Source organism: Panthera onca, chromosome A3 (genome assembly GCF_046562875.1).
Source record: "Panthera onca isolate mPanOnc1 chromosome A3, mPanOnc1 haplotype 2, whole genome shotgun sequence".
Classification (NCBI taxonomy): domain Eukaryota; kingdom Metazoa; phylum Chordata; class Mammalia; order Carnivora; family Felidae; genus Panthera; species Panthera onca.
In genome coordinates this window covers 118,777,549-118,791,525 of record NC_138341.1, presented here as the reverse complement: position 1 = coordinate 118,791,525, position 13,977 = coordinate 118,777,549, and the positions used below count along the sequence as shown (strand labels likewise).

Here is a 13,977-nt window from a genome sequence, read left to right as displayed (position 1 = left end):
GGATCTAGTGACCCCGTCAGGTCCAGAGACAGTCATCCAACATACATTTATGATGAGGGTGCAGAGTCCAGTAACGAGGAGCTCAAGCTCTGCACCCAGACTGCCTGGGTTCCAGTCCCAGCTCTGCTGTGTGACCTTGGGTAAGTCACATAGCTTCTCTGAGCCCTTTTCCTCCACTACAAAATGGGCGGTAATGGCAGTACCTCTCGAGGGGGCCGTTGTGAGGTTTGAGTTCATGTGGGCGAAGAGCTTAGAAGAGTGTCGGGCGCATGCTAAGAGCTGTGTCTATGCTAAGTGCCAATGAAATTGACGGACATTCGTTCTGTGGACCCACACAGCTCGGAGAGCTCAGGGTCTGGTGAGGGAGGCAGACTCGTTCCCTCCTGAAAGCGGGAGGGAATAAGGAAACTCCTTCTCCCTATGATCTCAGGCTCGTCTCCGCACAACCCTGGAGGGGGCATTTCATGCCCACTTTAGTACATGAGGACACACAGGACGGGGGTGGCTGGCACAAGAACACACAAAAGATTCCTGGCTTAACTCGCACAGAAAGCAGTGCCCGTAAGTGCTGCCCTGGACTTTCCCTAGACCAGGGCTGCTCACCTTCGGCCCCAGTCATGTTTGGGACTGGCTGCTTCTTTGTTGTTGGGAGCGATCTTGTGCACTGCAGCGTGCTTAGCACCGTCCCTGGCCACTACCCACTCTGACAGGAGCACCTCACAAATGATGACAAGCAAAAACATCTCCAGACATTGCCTGTTGTCCCCTGGGGATCGAAATCACCCCTCCCCCGCCCAGGGAGAACCACGCGTCTCCACTAACAATCTAATGCGGTGCTTTGTTTATTTGTTTTTGGCCCCGGTGCTCTCCCGCTTATCATGTGTCTGTTTTTGAACAGGCAGTATGTGAAAACTTCAAATGGTACTAAAGGGTATATATTGAGTGGTCTCCTTTCCTACTCATCCCACAGGCGCCCCCCCCCCCCCCCAGTTCCCCTCTGGTGAATCCAGTGGCCTCTGAACTGTATTTTCACTTTAAAACCTTCCCTCGAAATGACATCTAACCTGTAGACCCAGAATGTGAAACTGATAATGATGTTGGCTAATCGGATACACTGAGCACCTCACACAAATGCACACGTTTCACCCTCACGCTAGCCCCTAAGGTAGGAACGACTGCGATCCCATTTTACAGAGGAGCATGCCGAGGCACAAAGAGGTTAGGCGATTGGCCCAAGGTCTCACAGCTAGTCGGCGGGGAAGCTGGGCCGAAGTGGGACCCAGCAGAAGACGCCCCCTAACTCTGCCCTCCCCCATCTGCTCCTTCCCCTTCCCCAAAGGATCCCCTTGGGGGCCTTCTTTCTCCTCCTTCTTTCATTCCCAGCACCAGTGGTTCCCAAAGTATGGTCCCTGGACCAGCAGCATCAGCATCACTTGGGAACTTGTTAGGTGCACATTCTCGGGCCCCACCCAAAAGGAATGAAACCGGGGACTCGGGAGTGGGGCTCAGCAGTCCGGATTTTCTCCAGACCTCCAGGTGATTCTGATGCAGCTGAAGTCTGAGAACCACTGCCTAATGCCCTCCCTGTGTCCTCCTGGAGTGGGCAGGTGGCCTCACTGGCCCGGGCTGACACTCCCACTCTGGCTTTCCATCGTGCAGAAGCTGGACCCCTTCCTTGCTGAGCTGCACCAGGTCTCCTCCTTGCTAAAGGCTTCCATCAAGCAGTTTGAGAAGAGCGACCTCCCTGGAGGGGTGCAGGTGAGCCAGGAGCATGGGGTGGGGAAGCCTCACTATACCCCAGATTCCGTGGACCAAGGGCTCAGGGAGGGGGGCAGCCGGGGTGGGCGTCATCATCCCGTTTTTTTTTTATCCGCTCACTTGACTAATATTTACTGGACACTCACTATATGTCATATCCTGGAGACCCAGCCTGGGGCACACTGTCCTGTCCCTGCCCTCATAGGGTTTAGGGTGCAGAGGTAGGAGTAGTCATTAAGAAAATGAGCAAAGAAACGGGTGCGTAGTTCCAAATTGTGCCAAATGCCATGAAAATAAGATTGAGAACAATGGGGAAGGAGGGAGGGCCTCCCTAAAGAGATGGCATTTCGGTTGAAGATGAGAAGGAGCTGGCCATGGGAACAGAGGGGGACTGCTCCACCTGGAGAACAAATACATACCAGGGTGCTGAGGTGGGGTTGTTCTGGTATGTTCGAGAATAGCATGGAGGCCAATGTAGAACAGAGCGGTGGGAGCGGGGCAAGAGAAGAGAAGAACTAGAAGAGAAGAAACCAGAAGAGGTTGTATCAAGGACTTGGGTTGGGATTCGACTCTAAGCCAGCAGGAAAAGCCCTGGAGAATTTTAAGCAGCAGGGCGAACACATTGCCGCTTTGAGATCCTGCCAGCTGCCATGTGGGGAACAGACTGCAGGGGGAGCCAGAGAGCAGCAGGGAAACCAGTGAAGAGGCAGGGGTGAGTGTCCTAACAAGAGGTGTAGACCCTGGATTGGTGGGGGTTGCTCCCGTGAGGTTGCCATGGTGACAAGAGGAGGCGTGGCTCGAGGAGATGTTTTGGCGATAGAAAGGATAGACTTGATGCAGGACCTTGAATGCCGAACTGGGGGAGTCAGGCATGATCTGGGTGTGGGGAGCCCTGGAAGGCTGTAGAAGGAGAGTGGGGATGGGGCCTCAGGCCACCTCCCTACACTGGCAGGAAGCCTCCAGGTGTCTGAGCAAGTCCAAGGAGCTGATGGAGACCGTGCTGAGGGACCCAGGGCTGCTGGGCCTCCAGCGGGAAGGGGGAGCCACTCTGGCCAGGCTACGGCAGGAAGCCAGTAGGCTGGACTTCAACCCTGATGTCAGGTATGAACAGCCAGGTTTTTCCTCCCCAAGCTTTGTCCACTGGCCTGGGAGCTGGGAGCGCATAGGGTGGGCCCTAAGGATGTCCAGCATGGGGGCATTTGCAGGGTCCGTATCCTGGGCTGAGGCTTTGGTAAGGTCCCTTCTCTGCTGCCCCTCCTTCAGCCCCGGCCATCTTCAGCCCAAAGTGGGCATCAGAGGACAGCTCCTGCTCGTTTCCAGTCACCCTCAAGCACTTTCTCTGACTTTCTAAGACACTGGGCTGAATCCCTTCAAGGGTCCATCTCGTTGATTCCTCAAAAGAACCTTGTGAGGGCCACATCGTCCTCATTTTGCTGATGGGTAACCGAGGCTCAGCGAAATGATAGATGAGCCAGGACATCTGAGCAGTAACCCCTGCACCACCCAGCCTTCCCTGGTGGGCTTCTCAGCCTGGCGGAGAGAACCGTCAGCCGTGGCCATGGTCTCAGAGCCACAAAACAAAACAAAACAAATACACATTCCTGGAAATTACGGGTTTTCTTAAGTTAGGGGCGGGGGTGCCAATCAGTAATTAAATCAGTCAGTAATTGGAGATATTTTGTCTCCGTTAGAACAAACACAATTACTAAGTTCGCCTAAGCTTCCAAGAACAACTTGTTTATTTAACTAACACCTAAATAGCGCTTAGTACGAGCATAGCCTTGTGCTAAGGGCTTTGCAAATATTAACATGTCTAATTCCCACTAGGTGGAGTCTTGTCTTATCCTCATTTTACAGTGGAGGGGTCTGAGGCTCGGAGAGAGGTTAAGTGACTTTCCCAGGGTCACACAGCTGAGATGTGTGGGGGTCAGGACTTAACCCAGGCAGCCTGGCCCAGAATCTCGAACACACCGCCCTGAGCTGCGTCCACGGACAGATTCGCACTGAAGTGGGTCCTGGTGCTTGTCACGCAGCCCGGCACTGTCTTTCCCAGCGTGACCCCGCCTCACTGTCCCTGTCGGCCATAGGCCTCCCCAGACTGTTGGCCACCAGCAGCTCCACCAGGGGGCGGTGTGGTCCCACATGAGCCGCGGCGCTTGTTCTGCAGAGGGGTCCCTGCAGCTCCCGCCTGCCCACCCCTTCCTCCCGGTGTCTGCCAGGCTGGCTGGCATTTTCCATGCATCGACCCTGGGCCTTCACCCCTTCCTGGAGAGGCAGTGATCTGCGGGAAGCTGCAGTCAGATGGGGGAGGCCCAGAGCAAAGATGGCAGGCTTTCCTTCCGTGTCCTTTTTTCCCTTTTCCATCTGAAATAAGACCCTGTAGGGCAGAGGAGGGTGGGGTGGGATTCCGGAGAGTCCTCCCCTCACCGGAGTGTCGCCGTGCCAGACTCCCGTCTGCTCCCTTTCATTTATGTCTTGCGGGCTTTGACTATTTTTTTTAAATTATGTGCAAAAAAAGCTGTAGACTGGATTCCAATTCAGAATGCGATGCGTGAGAGTCAGTTCCTCTCTCTGGACCTCAGTTTTCTCATCTGTAAAATGGAGGCTGTGGTGGAAAGGCGGGTTACAGCCACTCACCATCATGACATTAGGAATAATAAGCACTAACAGTGGGTGCCAGATACCGTCAAGAGTTTTGAAAGTGTGAGGGCTGGTTCTCAGCCCTTGCTGCCCCCCTGAAACCATCTAAGAAGCTTTAGAAAGTGCTAATGTCCAGGCTGCACTCAGAGCCTGACTCAGTTGGCTTAGGGTGGGTGTTGAGATTTGAACCCAGATCTGTCCAACTCGGATTCCCAGGGCATCTCCCAGGGAAGGGGAGGGTCTTTCGGTTTCCCACTGTGTCCTCTGGCCTTCTCCGTCCCAGGAAAGGCCGAGTCTGAGACCCAGAGAGGTATAGGGACCTGCCCAAGGTCACCCAGCAAGTCGGCAGCTGGAATACCCAGGCTGGAGCCACGGAACTGGTGGGGGCTGGGGGGGGGGGCAGGCGTACTGGTGGGGAGGGCATCTTGGGCCCTCTTGCACCCTCTTCCACCTCCCAGGAGCCATCTGGCCGAAGCTGTCGCCTGGTACGGCCTCGTGGATGAACAGCTGCATGTCCTGGTCACTGCCTCTAACCACCTCCTGGGGGCGCTGGAGCTCCGCGTCCGCCTCGGCCGCCTGGAGGCTGCCATCCACCAGGTGAAAGGGGAGGCTGGCCTCTGGGTGGGGGAAGGCCCTGCTCCAGGCCCTGCCCCAGCCAGGCACTCTGCTCTGGTGTAAGGACACGAAGCTGGCCGTTCTTCAAGAGCCAGGCGGGCGGCCTGTGACGCAGCGTATGACACGGCACTACAGAAGTGCCGCGCGGGTGAAGACATAACCCCGAAAGCTGTTCTCATCCTGCCGAGCCCCGGGCCAGAGCCTTTGCGTATACAATGATTTTCCAACCTTACCGCCTACCAGGGATGGGGGAAGATGCTAGGATCGCTCCCACTCATCGATGAGGAAACTGAGGCCGGAAGACATTGCGTCACCTGCCTGTGGTCACACACCTGGGAATCTGATGTTGGAGCCCACCCCCGGCATCACCTCACCCGACTGCCGGCGTCTAGAAACAGTGCAGCCCTTCATGCTGGGGGCTGGGGGGCACACGGACGGCCTGGGTTCTAGTCCTGGCTCCAGCACTGACCCGGACCCCAGACAAGTTATTTAACTATTCATTGCCTCAGTCTCCTCATCTGTCAGATGGGGGGATAATATGAGTGCCTGCCACGAATGGGCTTTTCGAGGGTAAAGGGAGTGAGTACATACTCTTTAAGGCATCCCAGGGTAAGAAGGGGACTTCTGCTCCTGGGTTCGAGGGCCATTTTATCCCCTCTGTCCCTCATCGAATCCTCACGCCTACCCCATTTTGCCACTGGATAAACTAAGGCCCAGAAAGGGGACGCGACTTGCCCAGTTCGCACAGTGAGTTAGTTCACAGCGGGCCCACGCACCTTGCTCTACAGAAGGCAGCATTTCCTGTTTGCATAGCCCCGGGGATGAGGAGCTCATTACTCTGCAGGCTGCCTCTTTTCTGATTAGCAGCGCTGAGTGGTTAGGGTAAGCTCAAATTTGCCACCGTGAGACTTCATTCAGACAAGCGCGCACGGACGGCCTACTTCGTGCATGGCACTGGCCGGGCCAGGTGCCCCCTGGGGTCCCACTCGGAGAGTCCTGTCCCCTTCAGCTACTTGAAGAACATGACAATGCACCCACCCTCCCCAAACTGTCCCTTCTGCCCAGAACCGGGAGGGTCTCGGTCCAGGCCAACGGGCGCAGGCCCCGCCACTGAATCAGTGAGGACACGATCCCCACTTCCCAGGGAGCGGGGAGCTGGCCGAGGGACGTCTCCCAGGCACCCCTCATGTCCGCACTTCCCTCCCCTGCCCCAGGTCAGCAACTGGATGGAGCAGGAGGGGAGCCGGTGCCTGCAAATGCTGACGCCCAAAGACAGAAGCTTGGAGACTGTGGAGAAAGCCCACGCGGAGTTTGAGGACTTCTTTCTCCAGGCCGCAGTGCGTTCCTAAAGACTGAGGAGCAGGATCCGAGCAAATGGAGAGGGCCGTGGGGGGCGGGGGTGGGGGGCACTGCTAGGGCAAAGGTGTGCAGGGGGGAGAGTGCAAAGAAACGTCCAGAGACAGTGAGGAGACCAGCATGGATCGGAAAGGGTTCCGCTTAGATGCTGTCTCCTCCAGGAAGCCTTCCTGGATCACCACATCCAAACGAAGACCTATCTCAGAATCCCTGGGAGATTTTATAAAATGCAGACTCCAGGGTCCCACCAGAGACCTATTAAGTCAGCCTCACAGGTCAGGGGCAAGGAATTTGCACCCTTGACGTACGGGAGCCTAGGACATGGGTGATTCAGCCCTCAGGGAGCTCCCAGGCCAGTGGGGGCTGGGGTGCCAGAAAAACAGGAAACAGAAAGGGAGAAATGTGGGGACACATGGCAGGAGTCCCTAACCCAGACCCTGGGTCAGGGAAGTTTCCCCGAAGGAGGTGACAGCGAGCAGAGTCCCAGCTAGGCAAGTGAACTGCTGAGGCGGAGGCCCGGTGCCCATTTTGTAGATGACACAACAGAGGTCTGGGAAGCCCGACAACTCAGCAGTGGGGCGGCAGAGGTTCCTGGCCTCTGAGGGAGGCCTCAGCTAAGATGGCACCCGAATGGACACCTCTCCTCTCCCGCTCAGGCCCAGTACCGCCGGGGCCTGGAGCTGTCCAAGCAGGCAGCTCAGCTGGGAGCTGCGGCCGGAGGAGCAGAGCTCCCGGAACTGGTGGCCTTCACCTCCACCCAGCGGGCCTTCCAGGCCAAGCTGACCCACTTCTACATGGCGGCCGAGCGGCAGCGCACGGACCTGGAGACCCTGCTCCGTCTATACCACTTCTGCAAGAAGGTGAGCCTGTGGCCGCCCGCACAGACCCTCCCCGCCCCGTCCAGCTGGGAAGTGAGGGGGGAGGGGGCAGGGAGCAGCCCACACACAGCACGAGGCTCTCTGGAGGATTCATTCTATTGTTACCTGCATTTTCCAGAAGAGAAGCAAGGTTGGAGAGGATAGGTGACCCCCTTAAGTCAGTCCCAGCCGATCTCGGACCCCAGCTTGTCCCATTACACCAGGCAGCCTCCCAGCAGCCTCGAAGTCAGCTCTCAAAGGACACTCAGATATCATCTGCCTCTTAAACATTGGGATTAGGGGAAGGGGACCTGGTATTTCCGAGAATCCAGTCAAAGCCATAGACTTCCTCTCTACGCATAGCTCTCCGCAGACAACTTCAGGCGGTCAGACCAGCCTAAGAAACTTCCGTTGCAGAGTTGGGGAAACAGGATCAGAGAAGGACTGACACTTAGCCAGTGTCACACGGGAAGCCCGTGGCACCATCGTAGTGCTCTTTTCCATGCCTCGCCTTGCCTTACACAGTGGGTGGGAGCTGGGGAAGGAGGGGACAGTTGGCGGAGGGTGGGCCCGGAGTCTTTTCTGAGCACCCCCAGAACAGAGGCCTTAGTCCTGGCCAGGAGCCCAGAGTTTGGCCAGCAGTGGGGAGGAAAAGACAGGGCTCCTCCGGGGGAGGGGATCGGGGGCAGTGCTGGGGTCGGAGGCAAGACGAACTCTGCTGCTTTGCATCCGTCGTCTCTGGGCAATCCAGTGTGGCAAGGCAGAGTGGTCCCATTTTACAGATGAGGATGCTGAGGCCCTAAGAAGAGAAGGGCCTTGCCCAAGGCCACACAGCTGCAGAAAAGAAGAGCTGGAATTTGAACACAGATGCGTTCCTGCTCTGTGTTCTTCTCCAAAGGTGGGGGTGTGGATGGTAACAGGTTCCCATGTTCAATCAGGTGTGATGATGATAGGATTATTATGAGAGTAGCCCGAATTCGTGACTGTGAACTCCCTGTTGGACACTCTTCTAAGTGCTTCACAAACCTTATCTGATTTGATCTCACCATATCTTTCTCTTTTTTTCAATTCTTTTTTTTTTTTTAAGTAGGCTCTATGCCCACTGTGGAACTCAAACTCACAACCCTGAGATCAGGAGTCACATGCCCTACTGACTGAACCAGCCAGGCTCCCCTAATCTCACCATATCTTTATGGGGGAGGGGCACGAACATTGTTTCCATTCTGCAGATGAGGAAACTGAGGAATGTGCCTTGCACAAGGTTCCCCAGAGGGCCGATGGTCAAGCAGGATTTGACTTAAGACCCCACCCCCCAATCCATTTGAGCAAATCTCTCACTTTTCTCCTGGGGGCACTGAGGCCTAGGGGGACCAGCAGCAGCCTGGGAGAGCTGTACCCTGGATGGGACAAGAACCCACAGCTCCGGTCCAGGCCCAGCATCCCCAGACTCGCCCCTGAGGACAGAGCAGGGGAAGAGCCTGACCCCAGCCTCCCAGCTGTCAGGCTGGCTCAGCACACAAAGGATGGAGAAGTCAGGATGCTTCAGAGGGGAAGCGAGAGGGACTCTGCTCAAGTCCCCCTGGGGCGCTGGGAGGACAGGTCATTTTCTCTGCCTCTGAGGCGCAGCGGGCAAGGGATATGGACGGTGGCAGCCAGGGGATCCCGCTCCCAGCTGACAGAAGAGAGCCAGGCAGTGGCAGAACCTGAGGCTTAGAGCCAGGGGCGGCTCCTGCCCCCCCAAGGCTGTGTGACCGCAGCCATGGTCTTCACTGCCCTGGGCCTCAGCTCCTCGTCAATAATAACGATCAAAATAGTAATAATAACCAAGGCTTCTGTAGCTCTTACTATGTGGCAGGCCCTGTCTGTCATTTCACATGTCATTTTATTGCCACACCCATCCTCTGAGGCAGGTGCTATTATTATGCCCAAGTCACACACAAGGAAACACAGAGAGGTCAAATAACTCATCCAGGGTCACACAGCTGGGAAATGGCCGAGCTGAGATTCAAACGCAGATCATCTGGCTCTTGCTGGGTAGTGAGAGAATTAAACTCAATGTAAGTAACCACCCCAGACTTTACTCAAATTTGGGATGATTATTATAAACGCCAATATTATTATCATTAGCAGCAGTAGGAGTGGTAGCAATGCCCCGTGCGTCAAGGGCAGCTGGCCCCTTCTCTCCTCACGTGCTGATTCCGGCTGATCTCAGCCCCTTAAAACACACTTGCTGCACCTCTGGGCCTTCTCACTTGCCCTTCCCTCAGTTGGGAACGCTTTTCCTTAAGACCGGCTGGTTTCTTAACTTTCTTCAGTGCTCAGCTCACATGTCCCCTCCCCGCCGAGGCCCCTCCTGGCCCCCATTCCCTCTCGTCCCCCCCTGTTTTTCTCACTTCACGGTGCTCACCGTGATCTGGAATTTTCCTGTTGCCTCCTCACCTGCTTGTCTGTTGTCGGTGACCAAGTGGATGGAGGAAGAGGGAGGAGGGAGCAGGAAGGTTGGGGGCATGTGGGAAGATAGAGCCCCACCCAGGCCTGGGAATCCTACGGGAGGTGGCACCCTGACCTTGAATCCCACTGCGCGTGGCCCTCTCGCTGTTTGACCCGGTTCCTCTCCGGCCCCGGATCTTCATCCGCACAACGAAGGGTTCAGCAGGCTGCCCCCATCCCTGTCCAGCTCAGCCTGGAAGATCAAGTGCCAGACAGACAGACAGACAGGACAGCCCTGTGCTGGGCCCAGCCCCGGGCAGAGAGCGCGCGTGCGGAGGCTTTGGCACTAAATAATAATAACACAATCGCGCCGCTAACAGAGATTTATGGAGCCCTTTCCCAGCCATGAGCTCCGTGTGCTTCCGCGAATATGAAGCCATTTATCTAAAGACAAGTTCCCTTAATCCGCGGAAAGATGGTTTCCTTGGAGAAAACGGTTCTCCAATCCCCACAGCTAACAGCTCGCTGTCGGTTCTAAATTAATGGAGAGAAAGATTATGTTTTTCACGAGCTGCTGGGAAACGTGTTGGCTCCTTTGCAGCCTGTAGACATTTTGTGGGTGAAATAGGGACACGCAGAATCCCACAGTGGGGCAGAGGCCGGGCTGAGGGAGGAGCCCCCCCCCCCTCCCCCCGGGCCGGGTTGGCTGATGGTCTCTCCAGCGACTGCTCGGGGACGCAGCCCTGCCTGGGCCGATGTCGCCCGGGCAGGGAGGTGCTTGCAAGATACTCTGTCAAAGACTGGATACATCTGAGTTCAGATCCCACACTGAACTGCAGTGTGACCCGGGGCAAGTGATTTCCTGTCTCTGAGCCTCGGATTCGTCCTCCGTAAAACGGGCTGCGGGGTGCGGTTCAGTGGGATCGCGCGTGAGATGCACAGAGCCTGGCCAGCCGGAGGTGCTCCATAAACATCAGTGCGACACCTGACGCCTCCCTCTGCGCCAGTCGTGAGGGGTGAATGCAGTCGTTAGGACAACCCGAGGAGCCGGATGCCCCGCTCTGGATCGCCCCCCCCCCCCCCGAGAGGGGTGAGGCTTGGCTGGCCCCCAGGTCATGCCTGAGGATCCCCAGGGGGCCGGGGGCTGTTTGCTGGTCGCAGGTGTGTTGACCTCAGGGGCGAGAGCGAAACCGTGGCCTTGGCTGGTGGCAGAGACTCTCATGACCCCACAGAGGAGGCCGGGGCATCGACTTGGCAACGTCTTAAGAATTCAACCCGGCAGTCGGTGTTTTCTGCTCGGAGATGCACATCCCGTCCTCATGGAGCCCCACGGCCCCGCTCCCAGCCTGAACCCCACATCCCTCTCTTCTCGCCCCCAGATAACCTGGTTTCACGTGGACTGTCAGGACCTGATGAGGCAGCTCAGGCTGGGCAAGACCCAAAGGGCCAGCCCCGGAGACCAGCGCCTCCTCCACCGCTACCTGCGGCGACTGGCATCCGAGTTCCCTGCCGAGAAGCTCATGGCCATGGGGCTGCAGGTGGCCTCTCTGAGCCAGGAGGGCCCCGGCCAGGCCCTGTGGGAGGAGGCCCGGGTGAGACACGAGGAGATCCAGACCCTCCTGAAGAGGGCACTGGCCCACTGTCCGTGCCCAGCGGGGCCCGCCGCCCACTCGGCACACCCAGAACTAAGAAAGGCGGCGGCCGAGGGTCGGGGTCTGAATGCAGCGGTCGCTTCCAGGGGACCCCTCCGGGACTCCCTGGGCCTGGATCGACCGCCAAATTCCTATTGGCCTCGGGCCCCCCGAGAGGGGCAGAATGGAAGTTTCCAGGAAGGCCTTCTGGCCCAGGAAGCTGGCCAGGCTGTAGAGGCTGATGAAGGCAAAGGTCCCCGGGAGCCCTTTGATCCTGCCTCGGAGCCTCTCCTTGCCCCTCTCGTCTCCTGGCAGTGACTCCCCAGGCAGAGTCACACCCCCCCACCCCGCTGGAGGCAGCTTCTCCTCAGAGGGGACAGACTCACAGACGTCTCTGGAGGACTCACCCCAGACAAGTCCCCTGCATCTCTCTAGCTAGGACCCCCACCACTCACACCAGGCTCCAGGGGGTGGCTGGGGAGGGGCCCAGCGACAAGAGGCAGTTCTGGAGCCCTGGCTGAGCCCCTCTGGACGTGGCTCCTGACACTTGCTGTATGTGTCACCAGGAGAGGGCAGGAGCCTGAACCCGCTCTGAGCTCCAGGAAACTCCAGGAAGACCCGACTCACATAGAAGTAGGGAGTGTGGAGGGCAGGGCAGGACACAGTAGAGCCCGGGACCCCGGGACCGACTGCATAACCCCCGGTCCTGTCGTGGAAAGTGTAATTGGTACAGACCCTTCCAGAAGTCTCAGAGGCAACCACCTGGAGTTCAGGGGTACACAAGCTTCCCCGGGGGGCCCACGGGGCACCCTTGTCACGAGCGGGGGGACTCGGGAGTGGCTTCTTATCTGAGACACGGATTCCAGTGCCTGTTTATCTGGCGGTGAACTCAGGATCCTCCGGTGGAGGAGTAGAGGGGAGTCTGGAAAGGGAATAAAGGGTGTGTTGTTGTCAGGCAAATCCCTGCACAGCCGGCTGTTTATTCTCTAGGCCGTTGGCCTCCGCGAAGAGAATCATCTCCTAGGAGCCAGTTAGTGCACCCCAAAGGAGTAAGAATGCACTCTCTGCTCTGCTCCTCCCACCGGCGAGGGCCCTCTGTCTCACCTTCCAGGAACCCCACTTGTCCTGGCCCTCCAGAGAGAACCTGCTTCCCCTCCCCACATGTCTTCTCAGACTCTATGGGGCCCACTCCCGCGACCCCAGGACGCTCTTTAGGCACAGCGTCATGGGGTTCTGCTGGTGTTGGGACTGGGTGAGAGTGGGGAGCCACATCCCCGTGAAGCAGGGGGTCAAGGTGGGGAGGCCTTCGCACCTCTGCTCTCAGAGTATCTAGAAGACAGCCGGCCTTTCACATGGCCCAGAGTAACCCCTGCTAGCACCTCCCCGGAATGTCCTGATGCTGAGAAACTGTGAACCCCTGTCTCCACCTCCGGTACGTTACCAAGGTGGCCCCTGGCAGCCCGGCCCTGGAATTTTCCTGGCTCCAGACAGAGGGTGGGGCCCTTAGCTCATCTGTGGAAGGAGAGGGAGGCGGGACTGGTGTGGAGGACAAGGCGAGTTTTTCCAGAGACAGCTCAGCAGGGAAAGCAACACAAACCTCAGTGCCCAAGTTGGCTTTCAGGAATCTTCTAGGACTTAAGATTTTGGCAAGTGTGGTCTGTGGCCTGCCTGCCTCAGGACCACGAGCAGAGCTGATCAAAGGCAGCCTCCTAGGGGGTCCCGCCCAGATAATTAAAATCAGGCCCTTGGGGCCAGGGCATGGCTGGAATCTGCATTTATAATCAACCGCTCAGGTGTTTCCCATGTGACACAGCGAGGTGGGGTGCTGCTGGGCAACACTTGGGGCTGGGGTCTGAGCTGGCCCCCCACCCCAGGCTAGCTCTGTTTCTTGCATTCCACTCTCCTGCCTTGCAGTCCAGACGGGCCTGAGGATACAGGAGGCATTTGATAAGCCCACCTCCCTCCATCCATGCCTGTCGCCTCAGACAGGGGGCCGAAGGCTCTTAAAATGCTGTTGCTATAGCAACAGCATCCAACCAGTGGGGACCACAGGCAGGGAGCCAGGGCACCTGGGGTGCAAGGATGGAAACTAACTTCTGAGAGAATACAGACACTGCGAGGGTTGAGGGGGGCTGAGGAAGGGGACGGATGGTCCTGGAATTCTTGGAAGGGAGGGCTCCCCAAAGCCATCTTGCGCATCCCTCTGCTCTCTAAAAAGTGCCAAATCCCATCACAGTAGCCCATGGAGAGGGGATGCCGAAACGAAATATAATAACGAATAAAATAATACATAATGTAATAGCTGACGTTTACTCTGCATTTTCTTCCTGCCTAGCTCGGTGCTAAACACCTGAAAAGTTGTACAGGGCTCACTGAATCTTTCACGACAGTCATGTGAGGCCAATACCAATTTCACTCCGTTTTACTGAGGAGGAAACAGACTCCGAGAAGTGCCACGCAGAGAGTGGCAGAGCCAGGACCTGATAACACGCTGATGCTTTGGACTCACCTCGGGACAAGCCCGGGCGGATCGCTGGTTCTGTGGTGGTCGCAGCTTTGTCCCCTCGGAAGTCCTGCGGAGCTTGGCCGCTGCTGTGTGCCCAGCTGTGTGCCTAGGCTGGACCAGTCTTGGTCCTTTGGGCCCTTCACACCTGGTCTCCAGTAGTGCGCGAGCCAGTGTGGCAGTGTGG

General features: G+C 57.3%; 1 protein-coding gene across 2 annotated transcripts in view; it reads left to right on the top strand.

Annotated features, from left to right (window-relative positions):
- Positions 1-13,568, top strand: part of KIAA1755 (KIAA1755 ortholog) — a 40,306-nt gene extending 26,738 nt beyond the window's left edge. The window contains exons 9-15 of one of the 2 annotated variants that reach the window (XR_009605588.3): positions 1,660-1,758; positions 2,711-2,859; positions 4,857-4,995; positions 6,228-6,350; positions 7,026-7,229; positions 8,586-8,825; positions 11,036-11,145. Coding sequence is in view for 1 of the 2 variants with exons in the window: in XM_060617422.3 (XP_060473405.1) it covers positions 1,660-1,758; positions 2,711-2,859; positions 4,857-4,995; positions 6,228-6,350; positions 7,026-7,229; positions 11,036-11,605 (1,284 nt within the window). In the remaining variant the exon portion in view is untranslated. Of the gene's footprint in view, positions 1-1,659; positions 1,759-2,710; positions 2,860-4,856; positions 4,996-6,227; positions 6,351-7,025; positions 7,230-8,585; positions 8,826-11,035 lie in introns of both variants that reach the window. The other variant, XM_060617422.3, reaches the window with a different exon arrangement.
- Positions 13,569-13,977: the final 409 nt, after the last annotated feature.